The 20,359-nt window shown below is 68.8% G+C and overlaps 2 protein-coding genes across 6 annotated transcripts in view; one reads left to right on the top strand and one right to left on the bottom strand.

Annotated features, from left to right (window-relative positions):
• Positions 1 to 20,359, bottom strand: part of GNB1 (G protein subunit beta 1) — a 53,643-nt gene that overhangs the window by 29,603 nt on the left and 3,681 nt on the right. For 3 of the 5 annotated variants that reach the window (XM_036025181.1, XM_036025180.1, XM_028512815.2), the window contains exon 2: positions 1,481 to 1,578. In XM_036025181.1, coding sequence (XP_035881074.1) covers positions 1,481 to 1,537 — 57 coding nt within the window. In that variant the 5' untranslated portion in view covers positions 1,538 to 1,578. Of the gene's footprint in view, positions 1 to 1,480; positions 1,579 to 2,638; positions 2,658 to 5,598; positions 5,618 to 20,359 lie in introns of those variants that run through there. The other 2 variants (XM_036025178.1, XM_036025179.1) reach the window with 2 other exon arrangements.
• On the top strand, positions 3,248 to 20,343 carry LOC118500488 (basic proline-rich protein-like). The gene is made up of 17 exons (XM_036025100.1): positions 3,248 to 3,442; positions 4,090 to 4,381; positions 4,573 to 5,137; positions 5,769 to 5,904; positions 7,586 to 7,629; positions 9,493 to 9,666; positions 11,484 to 11,615; positions 11,714 to 11,889; positions 12,183 to 12,455; positions 12,784 to 13,191; positions 13,290 to 13,441; positions 14,401 to 14,540; positions 14,753 to 14,934; positions 15,866 to 16,050; positions 17,410 to 17,487; positions 17,961 to 18,011; positions 20,164 to 20,343. The coding sequence occupies exons 1-17, from the start codon at positions 3,248 to 3,250 to the stop codon at positions 20,341 to 20,343; spliced, it is 3,363 nt and encodes a 1,120-aa protein (XP_035880993.1).

Raw genomic sequence — 20,359 nt, forward strand, 5'->3', positions numbered from 1 at the left:
AACGATGCAGATGCCCCCTTCCCCGGCCACCACCAGGCGTCCGCGTGTAACCAGGCGTTTAAACAAAAACAACGGGGGGGGGGGGGGGCGGGGGGCTAAGGGGCAAAGGGGCCCGAATAACAAAACATTAAAAGATGAAACAGAAAGAGAAAGGGAGAGGCAGTGACCAGCAGCCCGGCGCAGCCACCCAGGAAGGACCCGTCTGCGCGGGCTGAGGGCTGAGGGGCGGCGGCCTTCTCTGGGGCGCCCGCCTCCCCCCCCCACTCCTCTCCCCCCCAACGGTCCGAGCACAGAGACGTGCTGGCAGTGAACGCTTCTCGGGGACTGTTGGTCAAAAGCCCTGTCTCTCGGCCCCGACTGCTGTGGCTCAGCGGGTGGGGCCCCGTCCCCGAAAGTGAGGAGGGCGGCCGCCCCGCTCCCGGTCGGGCCGAGAGCCTGGGGTGTGGGTTCCAGCGCACGAGAGGCAGCCACACACGGACGTTTCTCTCCCTCTTTCTCCTTCCCTTCCCCTCTGTCTAAAAATAAAATAAAATCTTTAAAACATTTCTTTGTGGCCCCGCCTTCCAAAACTAAAGGACGACAGACAGAACCAAGTCCTTCTAAACCCACTGCTCCTCCCTTCTCAGAGCCCCCTGGGCCCCAGGGCCGGGCGGCTCCGCGGGTCCGAGGCCGTGCGGTGCACCCTCGGGCGAGTGCGAGAACCAGCCCAGGAGGGCACCACTAGGTAGAGCGGCAAACCGACGTCTGTCTGTCCGTCTCCACCCCTCCCCCCAAACCAACCAATCAGAAAGCAGGGCGAGCGCCGGGCTCTGCATCACAACCTCTCAGGTCAGCCACGGAGCCACTGGGCCGGCTGGCACCTGGGCGTGTGCCCCCTCCAGGGACGCGTCAGCTCCAGCAGCCCGCGCAGCCGTGCGCCCAGAGAGACTCCCCTGAGGAGCACCTCTTTCCGGAACCGCAGGCAGAGCAGGCGCTCCCAGAGCACCTTCCACCGCTCGGAACAACACTCCCGTGTTCAAACACGCCTCCTGCCCGCAACAGCCCCGGAGGGCGGAGGCAGGCGCCACCCTCTGTGGGGACCCGCGGGGCGCCACGGGGCTGACTCCGGGTTGACCCGCGGGCTGACCCTCATCTCGGCCCGCCCACGTCTCAGGCCGGCTCCGGTCGGGGCGCCCGCACGGGTGAGCGGCACCAGTCCACGCCCCCCGCCCTCTCGTCAGTAGGTGGAGAAGAAGAACGTGAGGAAAGGCGTCGTGTAAATCTCGTGAGAACACGGCCATGTGCTCCGACAGCGAGGGGCCGGGAGGAACCCTGAGAGCGCAGGCGGGCCGGCTGGGGGCCAGCGCGTCCCGGGCAGAGAGACCGGTCTCAGGCCCGGCCCCGCACCGCCGTGCTGCGGCTAGGGTTTCCCCAAACCAGGCCGCACCCGACCCAAACCGCGAACGCCGGCAGAAGCGGCCGCGGGCGGTATGGTACGCACCCTGATCTGGTTCTTCAGCTGCTCGGCCTCCTGCCGCAGCTGGTCGAGCTCGCTCATCTTCCGGCCGCGGGTGCTCCGGTCACCTCCGAGAGTTGGGCCTGAAACAGAGACAGGAGCACGGCTGACGCCCGGCCGGGGAGCCCCGAGGCAGGCAAGGGCGGTGGTTTCCGCGTGAACCACAGAGCCGGCCCCTGGGGGGCCACCGGTCCCCAGGACGTAGGGGCGCCCCCGGGGTGGGGCTGGGCCCGCACACGCCCCGTCAGTCACCCACGGGCTCTGCGCAGTGACAGCGCCTCCCAGACGCGCCCGGGCGGCGGCCCGGAAAGGGGAAGCTGTTTTGAGGCCCTCCTCAGCCCAAGCAGAGTCTGGGTCTCGGGACAGAAGCCCAGCAGCTGCGGCTGACACTCAGACGGCGTTCCCCACGGCGACCCGGGCTGGGAGCGGGGACAGCGGCGGCCACCGCGCTGGCTGGGCCCCAGGGCTGCCCGACGCACAGTGGCCCTGCAGGGCTGGGCGAGGCGTCCCGCCGGCCCCGGGAGTCCCGGCACGCGAAGCACCAGCACGGCAGCCCAGACAGGCCGGGGCGCGCCCAGGCCGGGGCCCAGGGCAGCCCCGCCGGGGAGGCCCACCCTCCCCGTCTGTGCAGAGGTTCCTCACGCAGCCCCCCCCCCCCCCCCAGTCCCCGGGAAGGGAGACGCCCGCCCGCGTCGTCCGGAGGCCCGAGGCCTTAAGCTCTACGTTCCAGCCCACGAACGTGACCTCTGACCCTACTCCGCACGCCAGAATGCGATGCTAAGGCTGGAATCCCCAAGTTGAGGCCTAAACCCGGAGACCCCCAGGGACCTGGGCGGAAGGAGCTCCGGGGGCGCTAGGGTCGGCGGGGGGCCCCGAGACCTGGGACCAGGTCTCCGCCTGCAGGACGGTCTTCCCTCGGGGTCAGGAGGGCGGTGTACAGGACGGCCCCCCACACCTCCCTGAGGAGGCGGCCCGTGCGCAGCGGCCTCCCGGGACCCCAGCAGCAGCGCCCGGTACCCCCTCCCCCAAGCAAAGTAGGAAGTCCAATGTCCTTTTCCCAAGAACCGCTGGTCCGTCCTCTCTCGGTTCCCCAGCCCTGGTGGCCTGCTCCGCCAGAGCCGCGCTGGCGGCCCGGGGCCTTACCCACGCTCTCCCACCACAGCCGCTCGCCTCACTCTCCGCGGCCCCAGAGCCTCCAGCAACCCCTCCACCAGGCGCCGCGGCCCGGGCTCCTTCTGCCCTCCTGGGTCAAAGCCACTGCTAAGCTGCGGCCGCGCTGACTCAGCACGCGGCCCGGCTAATCCACTAAGACCTGAGAGGTGCCCGTCTGTCCCCTGTGACCCACGGCCACCCCGGCCTGGCTCGGGCCTCTGCTTGGGAAGCGCCTCCTGCCGACGCTGAAGCAGCGGGAAAGCGGCAGGCAAGGCGCCCGAGTCTGTGTCAGAGCACAGGCGACACCTCCTGTGTCAGGCCGTCGACGCAGCCGTCACCCCACCACTGGGGGGTGGGGGCCACCAGGCCCCCACGTGTGACACAGGCACTCCCAGTGACACGGTGCAAGTACACTCACGTATCAGACAGTGACCTCCAGGTCCTGCCTGCCACCTGCGGGGAGCGTGACTGTCACCAACCCGTCCTCACTCTGGCACCACTGCCCTGACAGAGAGGCGCCCCGTCCCGCACGGGTGAGGCTGAGGCAGCTGGACGGCACTGCCGGCCGTGCCGTGGTCAGACCGGGACGCACACCTCCCGATGGGCTGCAAGGCTCGCCCGGGGCCACCGCGCCCTGGGCACACCCTGGGGCCGGCGGCTGCGCCCAGCCTGCAGTGGTCACCTCTGAAAGTCCTGAGGTCCCAGCTGGCCCACGGAGCCGCCCACGGCAGACGGGCAGGGGTCTGTGCGCCCCCTTGGCCACGCCAGCCCCCCGACAGCTGCACCTCCGTGCAGGTTCACCCGAGGAGCCGAAATCCACCCCATGAGGTTTTCTGTTTTTCTCTCGTCACCAAGTCCAAGCACCCCCACTGCAAACTAACAGATTGCAAACCCAAAGTGCAACAGGCGGCCCCTCCGTGACACACGGTGCCGGCAGCATGGGCAGTGTCGGGGGGCAGTGAACGGGGGTGCCGCTGCTGCCTGGACTCCTGCTGGACACGGCCCGTGCTCGGTGGCCCCGGTCCACGCACGTGCGGGAGGCAGCGGGTCGAGGTCCCCCTCTCGCGGATCCTGCTCTCCCTCCCTCTCTCCAACATCAACTTTTAAAAGCCCTCCGCTGAGGATCAGAAAACAGCAATAAAACAAAGCAGTGGTCTGAGATTCGCTCAAAAAACCCAAGGGGAGGAGCCAGGCGAGGGCACGTGCAAGGCCCGAGGGCAGCGAGCTGCGCCGTCCCGCAGAGGGGCAGCGCACACAGCGCGTCCCGGACCGAGAGGAGAGCAGGCCCCGGCCGGGCGGCTCAGCAGGCAGAGCGACGTCCACACACGGAGAGGCTGTGGCCCCAGCCCTGGCCGGGGCACCGCGGGAGGCCAGACCGCGGTGTCCCTCCCATCGGCGTGTCCCCTCGTCCCTCACCCCCGCTCCTCCCTCTCTGACACCAGCAAGTACACCCTGAGGGTCCGAAACCAGTAAGACGGTCGCTGCCGAGACCCCACACCCTGCAGAGGCGGACTGATGGAGGCCCCCCCCCGCCGGGCACGCACACCGGCACCACACCCGGGGAGGGAGCGCGCACCACCCCGAGCTGTAACAAGTCCCACCTGCTCTCGCCTCCCCCGGACGCCGGCACTCGCACGCCCGCCCCGAGCACCTGTGCGCGGTCTCGCTTCCCCCCTGGGGGCCGGGAGCGCAGACCCTGCCTGGGGCAGGCAGCACGCCTCCTGCTGATGTGGTGTGAGGAGCAGGTGTCAGGGAGTCACACCCGGCTCCCGGGGCGCAGCCGAGCCCAGCCGTCCCCCCCAAAACGGACCGCACATCCAGAGAGCCTGCTGCGTGCACCTGCCCCGGGCACAGGGCCGGGAAGCCCGAAGCCCACTCGTCCGGGCGCGTCGGTCTTTTCTGACGCCATCGCTCTCTCCAAACAGCTCCGTGGTCCTCCAGCGACCACGCACCTCTGCCGGCGGCTTTGCCGCGGGAACCTCGGCGGCCTGTTGCTTCCTCACCGGGCGAACGGCCGGCCGCTCGAGCCCAAATAACCGATCCCCCTGGAAACAGGGCAGCACCCTTGGCTCTGCACCCCCTGCTCGAGGACACGGGGACGAGACACGCCCTGTTCCCAGGACCAGAGTCGGGACGGCGACGGGCACCGCCCACCTGGGGGGCCGGCTCCGGAAGTGCCGGTGAGCTCGCCCCAGCTCCCCGGCCGCAGAGGAGTGACAAGGACACGGGCGCCCCGCGGACTCTGGTGCCCCTGTGGCGCGACGCCCGTGTCACCACCGCCCTCAGAGAGGCCCTGCAGCTGCCCACACGGCCCCCAGAGGACGTGGGTCGCCGTCTGCCCAAGGCCGCCCCTCTGACCGGGCCCCCTCCAGAGCAAGCACGCGGGGCCCCCGAAGGCTGGCACCCGATGCTCCGGGCGGCCGGGAGTCGCCTCGACAGGAGCGCCGCGCGGGAGGGAGAGGCCCGCCAACGGGACTTAAGTTTAAACGGGTTAAGAAGACACACACAGTTTTTTACAAATAAATTCTGTTTGGGGGGGGGCCCCCTCCTATCTACAGCCTGACGTGGACGGGCCTCACCTCAAGCGCTGAGCTGCGTGCACCCGCCACCCTGAGGGTCTCCTGGGCCTCAGGCAGCCTCCCTCCCACTGCCGGGCAGGGCAGCGCCCTGCACCCACCACCGGGTCCAGGTGCGTTTGCGAGAGCAACCCACCCACGTCTCTCCCTCCCCCACCCTCCCCTCCCCAACAGCAGCGCAAACACGTCCGGGGGGGGGGGGGGGGGACAGGCGAAAAGGAAAAACACCCCCTTCTCCCTGCTTTTGTTCTGAAGACCAGCTCTGGGCTAGAGAGAGAGATGGGCCAAACCAGGCTGCTTAAAGGGAAAAAGGAACTTGAAAAAACTTAAGTGTTGTTCTTAAAAACTGATACAGACTAATTACACCGAAATTACCTTAATTCAGGAGAGCTTCCGGTCTGGTCTCCAGCCCACGTGCAGCGTCTGCAACAGAGAAAGAAAAGGCTGCGTCTGAGCTGTGCCAGGCGGGTGGGGGGGCCTGCCCTGCGGGCGAGGGAGCGGGGGCCCAGCCCCCCCCAGCCCGCTTCTCCCCGGCGGCGCCCCAGGCTCGCCCCTGCTGCACGGCAGGTGCTGCTCCGGCTCTCAAAGGGGCCACTGCCCAAGGGCCCCCTAAGTGCCGGCCAGTCCACCGGGGGGCGTTCCCGGACCCGGGCGGCCGCCACCACGCCACCCGGCGTGGACGTGAGTCCCCTGGGACACCTGCTCGTTCCCTCCCAGACGCTTCAGAACACCTCAGCACGCCCCCGCGCTTCTGCAAGTCAGACCCCGCCCGCGGGGAACGGCGCGGCGCCCTCCAGGGGGTCACGGGCGAATCCGCCGCCACAGGGACAGCCCATGGGGAAGCCGGTCACACACTCCACGCCCGCATCCACCCGGAAACAGCCAGGACGGGCCGGTCCGCAGGCAGGACGTGCGGGAGGAGCCCGAGGCGGTGGCGGCACAGCACCCTGACCTGCTCCCCTGAAAGTGGGCGCGCCGTGTCGCGTGAACTTTGTCGAAAAGGGGGAGGAACAGTCCTGGCTGGTGTGGCTCAGTGGACTGAGCACTGGTCCGCGAACCAAAGGGTCGCCGGTTCAATTCCCAGTCAGGGCACACGCCTGGGTTGCCAGCCAGGTCCCCAGTAGGGGGCACATGAGAGGCAGCCAACTGATACTTCTCTCTCTCTTTCTAAAAACAAATACATTTAAAACTTAAGAAAAAAAGGCAACCACAGTCGCAGTCCCTGTTCATGCCCCCCCCCTTCACAAGTGCCCAGGCCTCTCTGCACCGCCTCATCCGCTCGTCGTGTCGGAACCAGGAGGAGGGTGCTGCAGCGGCTGCCTGCGCGTCCCCAAGGGTGGGCTGTGGGCCAGGGACAGACTCCAGGCACAGCCGAGGATCGGGCTGTCCTGGCCGGGGTGGCAGGGTCACCCTTTGGGTGCTCCGGACGGGACGGGCTGTGAGGCAGACTGCCATTCCCCAAAACCGTGCAGCTTCCGTCGTAGGTCCTGCTGGTCTGTAACTGATCCCACAGAACCGGCACCATTCAAACTAACGGGGGACGACGGGGGACTCAGAGGTTAAAGACTTCAGCCTTAACTGCTGGCTTGAGGGAGTAATGCCGGAGAGAAGCTGTTCTTCCAGAACTGTGTCGCTTCTGCACAAAGCCTCCCCCCACCGCCCCCCCACCCCGTCACCAGGCTCCGCCTCTGGGGCTCTGCCCAGAGGGCGGCGGCCGCAGGGCCCACACACTGCCCCATAACACTCACAACTCCCCAGGGTTCCACGGCCTTAGCTCCACACAGGGAATGGGGGGAGGGGGGGAGAGTGGTCCTTGAGCCAACCTAAAAGTTCTGATCTGGTGATAAACTTGAGTAGCTCAGTGATTGAACAGCAGGTCCCTGGGAGACAGCTCAGTGGGCCAGGAGCAGCGAAACAGGGAAACCCAGACGGACAGGTAGCGAGCCCAGCAGTCTGCAGCCACCCAGCGGACAGCAACACCCGCCTCCCCTAACAGGGGACACTCGGGAGTCCCCGGTCTCCCCTCCCCGAGCGGAGGGGGGTCGGCAGCTTAGATCACCCCACCTGGGGAGACCCACGCCAGCACTCCGACTGGTGCCACCTGGGCCGGTCACACCAAGGACCGGGGAGGCCAGGGAGAGAAAACCAGGAGAGAGGGCCCCGGCCGGAGGCAGAGGGGAGCTCGCGGAGGGGGCGGAGGGGGCGGAAGGGGCGCCCGGCATCTGGGCAGACCGAGTGTGTTCCCACCTCGCCCGTCACGACTGTCCAGAAAACGTGCAGGCTGCCCTCTCCGAGCCCGCTTCTGAGCGGGGCGGCTGGGGTGGTGCACCCCCCCCTCCACAGGAGCCCCCCTCCTCCACAGGAGCCCCCCTCCCGGTGCCGGCCGGGGTCCCCTGGTGACAGAAGGTACCACAGCAACCCCGGGGTGGGGGGGGGGCCCTCCGCCCACCCTCACCCGGGTGCCTCTGCCGGGCGAGCAGCCCCTGGTGGGACCCGCGCCCCCAGGCTGCAGTGACAGCTCTGGTGGACCGTGGGCCGAGGAGGCCCAGCCCCCGCACCGCACGGGAGGCGCCCAGCACGCTGCCGCGAGCCCAGGGGACGCAGCCAAGAACCTACAGGTGACACAGCCCAGAGGGAATGGAATGCGAGCTCGGGGCAGCTCCCCGTTCCACCAGCAGAGGGCGCCACAGGCCTCCCCGACACCACAGCCTCAGGGCGCTGTCCCCCGGGTGCTCTGAGGGGCCGGGGCGGGGCGCAGGCACCGCCGGAGAAGCAGGAGCAGCGGGAGCAGAAAACAAAGGTGGTGGCGCAGGTCCGGTTCTGGAGTCCGAGAGGCCGCGCCCCACGGCCCACGAGCTGACCCCGGCGGCTCCCTGAGAACACAGTGTGACCGCTCGGTGCAGGAGACAAGCCAGGGCACCTGCTGGGGCCGGGAGCACCGCGAGCGCCCCCCCACCCCCCCCCGCGGGACAGGCACGCCGCCCCGGGACCCGGGGAGGAGGGGCGCACAGGCACCGAAGGGCAGCCCCGCCCCCGTCCCCCGCTTCAGGGGCGGGCTGGGGCCTCGCACCACAAACTACAGCTGCACCGCCGCCACCACCACCGCCGAGGGCTGGTCTCCGCGCTCCCTCCCGGAGCAAAACCCAGGGGGGGAGCTGCTCCCGGGGGACAGGCGCCTCTCAGCCAGCTGGGGTCCCTGGGGAGGCGGACAGGGCAGCCCCCCACAGCGCAGCTGCAGCCCAGCGCTGGTGCAGGAGACACGGGACGGCCCGGACGGACAGAGGGGGAGTCCGACAGGACTCGGGGGGGGGGGGGGCCGCTCCCACTCGCGGGGGCTCTGCCTGGAAGGGCCGGAACCGAGAGCCGCCCCTCGAGAAAGGGGCTGCGCCCCCACAACGGGACCCACGAGAACGGCTGCGGTGACCGGAGACCGGGGCCCGCCCAGCGCAGCAGGCGGCCCTGCACCTTCGGGACCCGGGGGGCGGTGGGGTGGGACCCGGTGGGGGGGTGGCGACACGCAGCTGCGGAAGGCACTGTGGGGCGGGGACACGCGACGAAGCCCGGGACAGACTGCAGCCGGGCACGGGTGCTGCGTGTGTGGACTCTGCTCACGGAGCTGGGCTGCTTGAAAACACGCCCAGGGAGGCCGGGGTCTGGCGCTCCCGGCGGGGGAGAGGGCTCTGTCCGAGGCGGCTACGGGCGCACAGGACGCAGAGCGCACAGGACGGCGCGAGGCTTCGCTCCGGCGACACGTCGAGGGGTGGGACCTCGGACTGCACACGCTGCCACACAATACGACTCTTCTGGTGGTTTTCAACCGTTTTAACACGTGAACAACTCCTCTTGCCCCGCAGGCTGCACAAAGAGCTGGCTGTGGCCCGCCAGCCCCTGGCATTCAGGGCGGTGTCCGGCTGGCCCCCGGCAGGAACTCCGCCTGCACACCTACCTGAGCAGTCTGCCCCCGGAGCCCCCGCCGCGCTGTCCCCCTGCCTGCCCGCTCGGCCCCTCCCCACGCAGCACCATGGGGCAGCCGGGGGCCTGAGCGGGGCCCTCAGCAGCGCACCTGGGCGCCGGGGAACGGCGTCCTGACGCAGTGCAGCAACGGGGGGCCCACCCGTGAGTTCTGAAAACACCACCACCTCGGAGATCTCCTCCCGCCAACACCTGTCGGCACAGCCCCACCGCTCCCGGCACGGCATCTCGGCACTGGCCCGGCTCCACCTGGACGGGCTGCGCGGGCTCTCACCCTCTGGGCTCCGGTTCCACCAGGTGCCTCGGGCAGGCTGACCGGGAAGGACCGCTGCTGCGACAGCCACCTCGTAGCTGCTGTGCCCACGACAACAGTGCCCACGGCCCCCCGACGCCGCGGGACGGAGCCGAGACGACCTGCTGCCTCAGCGGCGAGTGCCGTCAGCCGGACCCCAGCCAGGGAAACGGGGAAAGGCAGGTGAACCACAGCCATGAAGTTTCTGGAACACACTCTGTCTGCCACACCAGCGTCCAGAGAGCAACTAACGCTTGGAAACGTGTGGTTTCCGTGAGTGTGGCTGCCTCTCCTGCACGCCCCCTGCTGGGGACCTGGCCACAACCCAGGCGTGCGCCCTGACTGGGAATCGAACCAGCAACCCTTTGGTTCACAGGCCAGCGCTCAGTCCACTGAGCCACACCGGCCAGGGCTGATGGAGACCGTTTTTGATACTTTGTTTTTAGAACTAATTTTGTAGAAAGCATTCTTATTTTCCTGCCCTTTGGATAAATCCCCAAACGTAGACTGCGGAAACCGTTCCCCTTGAAGACGATTCTGCACTGGGGCTGTTACCCTTTCTCTCGTTCTACCTGTCTCTAACAGCCCGACCCAGTGCCGCCGGCCCGTGAGCCGCAGTCCCAGGGTCCGTCACAGGCGTCTTTCGCTGCAGGTCTGCTGGGTGCCCCCGCCCCGCCAATGTGCTTCCCGGCGTGGCGCCCCAGTGTCACGCCCCAGTGTCACGCTAAGAACCCCCCCACACACACCCTACCACGAAGGCTGTAAAGCATTCCCCAGTGATTCTCCAGTCCCCCCGTGTTTCAGCCTCCCCGGGCAAGTCCCAAAGCCACCCCGCGTGTGCTGTGCTGTGTGGAGCGCAGTCTGCAGCCTGGCTTTTTCCAGAGAGTTCCACAACTCGGCGTCTCCGCGCTGCCCACCCGCGCTCCCCCGACCCGAACGGCGGCAGCGTGCACTGAGCTCCCACACCCCCGGGAGGACCCCACGCTTCGTCCCGCCTGGCTGCGCTCGACAGCACCCCCCACGGTTCTCGCTCAGGAAGCGCCCCTCAGCCCCCTTCCGCGGAGCTGGCCCCTCAAAGACGTTCCCCCACAGTGAGCGACGCCTGTGCACCCCCGGCCCCCGCGGCAGGGCATCCGCTCCAGTGCTCTGCTCCCCCCCCCCCCCCCCCCCGCACCACAGGGGTTTTCCTCGCGTGCGCCTTGCAGCGGACCGGAACGTGCTTCCTTCCTCACTAGGAGCAGCGACATCTCAGGCTCAGCAACCACTGGAAGAGGGGCGCTGGGCCCGGCGGTGCGGCCCGGCCAGCTGACCGTCGCCCCGCAGCGCCAGGGGGCGCACGAGAGGCACCGACCGCTGTTCTCCCCCCTCGCCCCCCCCCCCCCCCCGAAAACGAGGAAATAAAACCCTCCTTGCAGGAGAGCACTGGCCTGCAGCCGCCCGCCCGAGGACCCAGAACAACTCCCTCAAGTTCCTGGCTGGGAAGCAGCGATTTCCCGCCTTTCCGTCCCGCAGCACGCACGGGCTGGTCCCTGAGGTTCGGCAGCACGCCAAACACGCCTGCTCGCGTCCGACAGAAAACGTGCACATGTGACGGGCTGACACCAGGCGGCAGCCGGGGGGGAAGGCGGTCGGTGCCGGCTCCGGGACCCCCGCCGGGCCGCCAGGAGGCCGCCCGTGCCGGCGGGAGCAGCCTGCAGCAGCGCGAGCCCGCGGAGCCGCGTCACTCGAGACCCCCGACTGGGACAGCACTGGGACACGTGTCACCGTGAAGCGGCGGCAGAGCAGCCGCGTCCTTTGTTCGAGCTGAACGTGCAGGGCGGGAGCTCCACTGCAGGGCAGCGCCCCGCCCACCCCACGGGCGTCCCGGTCCTCCTGGGGTCCCCAGGGTGGGGCCGGCAGGGGCAGGAACAGTGAGCGGGAGAGCCGGGGGGGTGGGGGGGGACAGACGGACCCACTGGCCCCACCACTGTCCCTTACCCACCCTTCCCTCCGCCAGCGCCCCTCCCCCCTCCGTGCGCGGGCACGACAATGAGGTGCTGGTGGCTGGAAGCTCACGGGCTCCCCCCGCTGCCCAGATGTCAGACGACCTGAGTTTCCAGGACTCGACGCTGCTCGGCCTCGGTGAGGGGTGAGGGGCGGGGGTCTCCCCCACACCTGGCGCCCACTGGCCCGGCCGGAGAGGGCACGCTGCCACGGCCCTGTCTGGAACCAGAGGCGCGTCCGCAGGCGCCATGCGGAGCCCGGCCGAGACGGACCCCAGTCTCCTGGGCTCAGCGCGGCGTCTCAGCCGGCCCGGGACCAGCAGGAGCGGAGACCCTGGGTGCTCGTCAGGGAGGCCGAGTCCGATGGCACCGAAGGAGACCCGGGGTCCAGTGGCACGGCCGGGTCCGGAGACCACCCAGGTAAGTGGACCCTCCCCACCCCACCTCCAACCCAGCCAGGGCAGAAGTCACCTCTTGTCCCTTTCTGCTCTGAATCATTCGGTGGCGTCCCCCTGCCCACCCCCCAAACCCAAACTTCCCCCAGTGTGGCGGCTGTGAAGCGCACCGTGCACGCCAGGGCGCGTCTGCGAGTCCGAGGCGGCACTGACCGGGCAAGGCCCCTGCAGCCGTGCCTCGAGCGCGTGTCCGGGAGCACTCGTGGGACAGCAGGAAGCACGTGGACGTCTGAGCCCACTCCCGGCCCCGCTCCCCAGCGACCCCGGACGAAGGGGACGCCCCAAAGAGGGCACTCCGCCGTGGTGCCACAGCCAGGGCCGCGACAGGCAGAAAGGTGCCTGGGCGCCCGGCGCCGCCTCTCGCCGAGGGCCCGAGCCTGCGTTTCCTGACACTCCCAGCCGGCTGGCCCCGTCACCGGCTGCGACCAGCGGAGCGGAGCGCACAGGACCCGTGTCTGCCCAAGCCCGGCCTCCAGGAGCCCAGCGACTTGGCCCCGGCCTCCCGGAGACTGAGCCAGCGGAGCGGCCCGGGCGAGCCCTGGGGGGGGGGGGGGGGCGCGGGGCGGAGAACCCCGGGCTGATAGGCCACACGGGTGAGGCCACCGGGAAGCAGAGCCCAGCCCACCTGCCCCGCCTGAGAGCTCTGCCCACACCACCTGGCCCAGAGAGGACCCTCTGGACCAAGCCCTGCCCAGATGACGACAGTGGCCGCACGGTCACGGGGAGAACCACACCAGTCGGACTGGGTGGGTGGGAGTCGTGAAGCTGCACGAGGCACTGACACAGGCCAGCAGCCCACTGCGGCCCGCACCCCCGTGCCCACACCCCTCCCTCAGCACAGCGGACCCTGGGCTGACAGGCCTGCCACCGGGCAGCACCCCTGAAGCAGGAAGCTGGGGTGACAAGCCTCAGGAGCAGAGGCGCTGTGCCTCCAGGGCCACCTGCCTCCCGGGGCTGGGGGTGCCCTGCGCTGGGGCTGGCTGTGCCCCCCCTCCCCACTGGTTTCTGATGCGGCTCACGGGCACGCGCTGCACCGCCCTGGTCCCCAAGGGCAGCGAGGGCCCGGGCGTGGACAGCACCCCTCCCTGTGCCCAGGCCAACCCCCCACCGGCCGGGCCGGACAGACAGGAGGAGCCGAGGGCCCGCACGCTCCCCGACACTGGGGCCCCCCGACACTCGGACCTGGCCACTGAGTGGGCTCCAAAGACACCAGCAAGACTAAACTGGCTAAAACCAGCCAAAACCAAGACTCTCGCAGTCCAGCCAGGTTAGGAACCATGCACACCAGAAAACGGAGAAACTTAAAACAGTTAAAAGTGGACCTCACCAGCAAAACCCAACTCTGCACGCGACCCGCTGTCCCAGGCTCAGAGCAGACGTTCATGGGCCGGACGAGCGCCCGAGACCCACGCGGCGCGGGCTCCGAAGCTCAGCTCAGCGCCGCCGCCGCCGCCGCGGAGAAGCCCCGGCCGGACTTCCAGCTCCCCCGTTCCCGGCCCCCCGTTCCCGGCCCCCTGGTACCGAGGCTTCGCACGCCTCCCCAGTTTCTGCTCACGACAACCCAGACGCTCAGTCTAGGACCGTGCTACCCAGCCTGGCCGTTATTAGCCAAGTGTTTTTTTGGGGGGGTTTTTGGGGTTTTTTTTTTCCCTCCTTAGAGAGGGAAGGGAGGGGGAAAGAGAGAGAGAGAGGAACATCAATGTGCGGTTGCTGGGGGCCGTGGCCTGCAACCCAGGCACGTACCCTGGCTGGGAATCGAACCTGCAACACTTTGGTTCGCAGCCCGCGCTCAATCCACTGAGCTACGCCAGCCAGGTAGCCAAGTGTTTTTAGAGATTAACTGTAGCACCGTCGGGTGTGTCTCGGTGGATTGAGTGCCGGCCGGCCTTTGAACCAAGCAGTCGGCGGTTCGATTCCCAGCCAGGACGCAGGCCTGGGTTGCGGTCTGGTCCCCAGCGGGGGGTGTGCGAGAGGCAGCCAGCTGACGTTTCCCTCCCCCTCTTTCTCCCTCTCTTCCCCTCCCTCTAAAAATAAAACCTTCAACAAAAAATAAGTGAAAAGTAACTGTACCAAACCCCCATGAAACTGAAAAGGCGGCCCGCAGCCACGCGCAGCAGCACAGGCGGCCGGCACACTGGGGAAGGCGGAGGACGGAACACCTCCACACTGACACGCCGCACGGGCCGATGCACTAAAACACCGAAGTCACACTCACGGGGAAAGCTGTTTACTGAGACCGAGAGACCCACCACTGCCAGGATGCCAGGGGCGGGGTTCTCCGCCCCCTCCCTCGCAGAGCACGCCAGCACACGCCAGACCACCGTAAAAACCAGCGCGGAGGTGGGCCCGCCGCACGAGGGACGGCGCACCCCGAGGGCTGGGGGTCAGCGCCCGAGCACCGGGTGGCGACCCCGGGAAGGGCCCCAGCCGTGACCGCACCACCAGCCCGCCGGCCCGCTCCCCTGCCCGACCTCAGGAGCCGGGGATTCTGCTCTGTGCCGGGCCGGTGCTACAGACGCGCGTGACCAGCGGCCACGCGGAGCAGCTGCTCAAAGAGGAGGAAACTTCGGCGCAGCCACCGGCAGCCCAGCACCCGCCCCGAACACCCGGCTGTGGGTGACGGGCACCTCGTGGGGCCACTTCCCGCAGCCCAAGAACATGCCGGGGGGGGGGGGGGGGGGGACGGGCGCACCCTGACTCACAGGCGCCTTTTAAATGCCTGCCACTCGGGGCCGGGCACCGAGACTCTGTCCGCTCCTCGGAAGGCGTCCCCCGCCCTCTCTCCACCCTGGGTACACAGCCGCCCCCCAAACTGCCCCACACCCCAGCAGCGGCTGCGGGAGCTCAGCCGACGACCCCCCCGGCCATGCCCAGGGAGACTTCCGAGGGTCAGTTCCAGGTCCCGCCCTGTCCGGGGCTTCCCGATGGACCGGGGGTGCCTTTGGGGGGCCTGCCTCCCTCAGGCTGGAGAACCAGCCCTGCCCACAGAACCGCCCCCCCCGGACTCCAGGTGAGTGCCCCAAGACTGCGGCATGCCCGTCAACATGGTCAAGGGCATGGCGGGGACGAGAAAAGCCCCTTTGAGGAGGGGACATTCAAGCTGAGACCTGCAGGGTCAGAGGCCCAGGGCAGCCCAGGCCAACAGGCCGGAGAGCCCAGTGGGCCGCAGCGTCGTCCCCACGCCCCACGGGTGCGGGGGTGACGCCCAGTCGGGGCGCAGACAGGGAGCGCCCCAAGACTGCGGGGTACCCGGAGCAACCCGCTGGTGCTTCTCTCTCCCCTTCCTGCCTCTCTGCCTAAGACCAACAAAGCTTTGAAAACTTTTTAAGAAAAAACGCTTATAAAAGAAAGGCTCGCTGGCGGAAACAGCACCAGGGACGGAGACGTCAGGTGGGCGGCCGGAGGAGGGACCGGCACCCAGGAGCCCCAAGCCAGGGCAGCCGGCGAGCGGGGGACCCGGGAGTGCAGGGGAGCGTTTCAAGGAGGGTCTGGTCAGCGGAGGTCAGTCCGGGGCAGCAGATGCGAACCCCGGAGAAGCAGCCACTTCAGGGAGACCCCTTCCTTCTGCCAGAGGCAGTGGGATTTGGGGGGAAGGGAATCTGGGCAGAGCCTCCAAGGGGGTCTCCCCCCCTCAACCCCGCACTGCACAGCGACCTGGAGCACCCAGCCCTGCGCCTGAACTTCTTCTGAACTTCGGTTCCGGGAGACGCCGGGGGCCCCACAGAGCCACCCACCTTCTCGCGTGAGGCTCTGAGGGGTCCCCTCCACCTGCAGCCGAGCCAGCCTCTGCCAGGCGGGGCGTGCGGGGCCGGAAGGGCCGGGGAGACTGAGCCAAGCAAACGAGCAGGGCCAGTGCGCGGCTCTGGGGACGGCAGTGGCCCCGCCAGTGTCCCCCTGGAAGGTGCGAACGTGACCTTCTTCCCAGTCCCATCCGACGCCAGGCGCCCTCACGAGCGAGAAGGGGCAGCCCAGTGACGCCACGGAGGCCGTGGCCCTCCCCACACCCGACGTGGACCCCCAGCCCCCAGCCCGGGGGACAGGTTTCCACTGCAAAGGCTGCTCCGGGGCACGTGCCGGGCGCAGAGCCCGGGGGGACCAGCAGGACAGCCCCCGGAGGCGGAACGGGGTGGGGGGTCCCAGCAGGCACCGCACACGGCGGGGGGCGTGGCCAATCCCCTCGGCGAGCCGCCAGCAGCGCAGTGCCGGGTGAGGGGCGACCCTCGGAACAGCACGCTGCGCGGAACCAAGCAGGAGACCAGAGCCGGGAGCCGTAAACTCGGCGCAGCCCCCGTGCGGGGGTTCCCGCACACTGGGCGCGGCACCCGAGACGGAAGGAAGCACCGCGGCCTCACGCGCCTCCTCCCTGAAGGACGGCGAGGCCTTCCCGCAACACAGCACCCGGTCGTTTCCAAGACGCCCACGCCTCCCAATCCACGCATTTTCACGTTCTCTCCTCGACATAAACCTAGCAGGTTTTACCCGTCACTCCACAGCGCTCCGGTTACCAATTTCACCCCCGGCTGGTGCAGCTCAGTGGACCGAGTGCCGGCCTGTGAACCACAGGGTCACCAGTTCGATCCCCGGTCGGGGCACAGGCCTGGGTTGTGGGCCAGGTCCCCAGTGGGGGGTGTGCGAGAGGAAACCACACACGTTTCTCTCCTTCTCCTTCCCTTCCCCTCTCTAAATAAAATACTTTAAAAAAGGAAAATAAAACGTGAAAGGTAAAGACAGAAACTGACAAAACAGACTCACCCAAGAGAACACCCTCACCGAACGCTGTGGCTTGGTGGGACGAGGGACAAGCCCCCAGAGAACGAGCACGAGGCAGCGAGCACAGGGCACCCACCCGGGGCGCTCAGCATTCGAAGAGAGAAGAGAGAACGGAGGGACAGGCGCCAGGAGTGGGGGCCCGTCTGCAGGCTGAGGAGGGGGTCCTGCGGGAGGGGCACAGGGGTGGTCGGCCGCCCGCCCTCGTGGGGAGGGGGCTGCCCACCCACGGGACGGGGTGCGGCAGAGACAGGCACAAGGCCTCCGTGATGAGAGAGGAAGGAATGGGAGCCTGCTCCGGCCGGGGGGGTGCACAGCGCCCAGTAACGGAGAGCACCGGCCCAGAGGTTCGAAAGCGGTTCCTGGACTCCCCGTCGCGGCCCTGGCCTGTGACCTGGCCTTCCTGTCCACTCGCCACCTGGGCAGTGGGGCTGCCCCAGAGCTGAGGTACGGACCGAGTGGCAACCACAGATGTTCCCCCCACCGGCCCGGCAGGACGGGCACCCGCCGACGGGCAAGTCGGTGCGCACCCTGGGATGCTGGGAGCAGGGCTTGGAGGGCCCAGCTGTGGGCGAGCCCACTCCCGGGGGGGGCAGACTCCGAGGGGCTCTTGTGGCCGCCCCGTGCCCAGGGAACAGCGTCCCTCCCTTCTCTCTCCGGGCCCTGACCTTTGGCCCCGTGTTCGTCCAACTTCTGATCACACCCCCCCCTCCTTCAGCACCACCCTGGGGCCATCTTCTCAGGCTACCCCAGCAGGCCCCGAACCTTCGGAGAGCCTCCAGGGCCCTCTCCCCGGGTGAGGGGGAAGGGGGAGGGAAGGACGCACCCCAGATCGGGTGCTGGCTCCCGCCCAGGACGGGAGGTGCCCAGGTCAGCGTCACCGCCCCACTGCGCTCTGACCACGCTGCCCTGGCGGCCTGGCCTTGGGCCTCCCCTGCGAACGGGCCAGGCTCTGTTCCCGGGACCCCGTCTCTGGACGCCCACCGCACCCAACACGGACGGCGGCTGTCTGCCTCGGTCTGGCGAGCCCACCACGCGTCCCCACAGACGACCCCTTCGCAGGCGGCGGGGAGAGTGGCCGCGCACCCAGCCTCTGCGGGAGCTAGGCCCCACCCCCGCCTCCGCAGGCGCCCGCGGCGGGGGGTCTGGTTTTGGCTGAAGTGCCGGGCCGGCCGGAAAGCCCCTTACCTTCTCCCCGTAAAATACGAGACGCGTTGTTTGCTCTCACCGGTAACCTGGCTGACCCGCGTGTTCGGGGTCTGCCGGCAGGAGACGGCCGGGGGCCGAGGCCGGGGCGCTGCCCAGCACCTCCCCCCCGAGGTGAGGCGCCCCCCCCCACCCCCGCCGCGGAGGACCGGCCGGCCCGACGTCAGCGGGACCCGCTGACTGAGAGACCTTGCACACCCCGGCTGACACGCCCGCCCTCCCAGCACCTGCTCGCACGCCGCTCGGTCTTTCTCCCGCCCCGGCCGCACTTCCGCCTGCCCCAGACAATGGAGCCCCACACGCCCAAGGTCGCGCACTCTCCTCCCGCCCCGGCGCTAGGGTGGCCCCGCAGGACGCCGACCGCGAGGAGACTTTCCTAAAAAGCGCAGGCACACGGCACACGTGACAGCTGCCACCGCACAGCCAACATGACCGCATCAGTCGGTGGCGAAGGCAACTGAGTGTGAGTGCGGCCATGGGGCTCCTCGGCCACAGGACACGCGGGGGCCCCGCCTTCCGCGGGTGTGCGCAGCCCCTCCGCCGTCGCGCCGGTCCCCTCCTCCCAGGGCTGCTGCGCTCCCCGCCCCCGAGCCCACGCCGGCTGCCAGCGCCCTGGTCTGCACGGCAGCGGTGTGTCCGCGGTCCTCTCCACCCCAGGTGCCGGGGCCGGGGCCCAGGGGGACAGCTGTGTGCCCTCTCCCCGCTCCATCACACAGCAAGGACAGGCGGCTCAGGGTCGCCGTCCATGCCGCCCACTCTGGACTCTTCACCACAGTCCACGCGGGCGGTGCTCCGGCTGCTCTGACGGCGGCCCGAAGGCCGGCGCCCCAGCCCCCAGCGCACGCTCCCCGCCACCACAGGCTCCAAACCGTGTGCTCTGTGAGGAGGACGTGCCTTCCCCACGGCTCCAGCCCTGAGGCCGGGCACCCCGGGGTGGGGGGGCAGCCCAGCTCTCCGCCGCCTGCCAGACCGCCACCGAGCAGCCACCCGCCTCGCACCAGCACGGCTCTGGGTGCTGGGCAGGCAGCGGGTGAGGCCGCCAAGTGGTCACTGGGCCTGGGACACCCCTCCCTCCCCGCCAGCCCCGCCTGCCCACCAGACGGGCCGCTGGGGCGGTGGGCGGGTCTCTGTTCCCCTCTCCCCGGGAGGCTGTCACCGAGCTGGCCCAGGGTGGTGCGGCCGCGGCTCAGGGAGGCCCCGGGCGACACCCTTCTGCGACTGCTCACCGCCTCAGCGCCTGCAGAAAGGGTGCTGAGAGGCGGCGGTGACACCAGTTTTCAGCCACAGTCTTTACGAGAATATATGAAAATATTTCACTTTCCTGTCCCTGGTTGGTGAATCAAGCAATGCAAAAAAAAAAAAATAAAAGTTACAATCGCCAAGATTTGGAAGCAGCCCAAGGGCCCATCAGGAGACGAGGAGAGGAAGCTGCAGGACACTCCCAGGAGGGAGTACTACGCAGCCCCGAAGAGGAGCTCCCACCTCCACGGACGCAGGCATGGACCCGGAGAGCAGTGAGCTGCGGGGACAAGCCCGCCCGAGAGAGAGCAGCGCGTGCACCTCCACCCGGGTGTGGACTCTCGTGAGCAAAGCACACTGGTGAGCACACCAGGAGCAGAGGCACAGACACGGAGAACAGGCTGACGGGGGGGGGGGGGGGGACTGGGGGGACAGGGGAAGGGGACTAAGCCAAAAACAAAAGCTAACAGCGCGACGAGGACCCGAGGAAAGGGGGTGGGGGAGGCAGAGGCCGGTAAAGGGGGATAAACGGTGATGGAAGGAGACTTGACTTGGGGTGGTTTAAAAAGTGAAAAGATGCCAAAAGTTTTGTGAAGTAAAATATTCACCATCACAGAGGGCGAGGTGAAATCTCTAGAAAGTGAGTCACTTCACCAGTTTTCAAAACGAGTTTGAGGGTCAGAAGGGCCCTGGAAGGTAAAGGACGCGAGCGAGGGACTGTGTCCCCCAGGGAGAGGTGCGGCCGGGCCGGGGCTGTGGGGAAGGGGCGCCCCCGCCCGGGGCCGCAGGGGGCAGGAGCGGGGCCTCCCGGCAAGGTGGCTCCTGGGACTCGGTCACAGGGAAATCAAGGCCACCGGCCTCAGTGCCCGCACACACGGCAGCCCCCCAGGAAGGAGGGGTGACAGAGGAGGGGGCGGACACACCAGTCACCCCCCCAACCCTGCAAGGTGGGCCAGAGACCCAGGCCCCACCTTGGGCACCCCAGGCCCTCGCAGAAACCAGTGACTCCCCCCACCCCACCACCCAGAGCCCCAGAATCTCCGAGGTCCGGGGACAATGCTTCGAGGAGGCCACCGGGGAGGCTGGGACGGCCCCCGCGGGAGCTGGCCACCGCAGGACGAGCCGGAGCCACGGGGGGACACAGACTCACAGCCGCCCACCGGCCCGGCGCAAGGCGGAGCACCGCAGCAGCCGCGCCGACCGCTGACCCGCAGCGCCCTCCC

The sequence above is a fragment of the Phyllostomus discolor genome, chromosome 5, assembly GCF_004126475.2.
Source record: "Phyllostomus discolor isolate MPI-MPIP mPhyDis1 chromosome 5, mPhyDis1.pri.v3, whole genome shotgun sequence".
NCBI lineage: Eukaryota > Metazoa > Chordata > Mammalia > Chiroptera > Phyllostomidae > Phyllostomus > Phyllostomus discolor.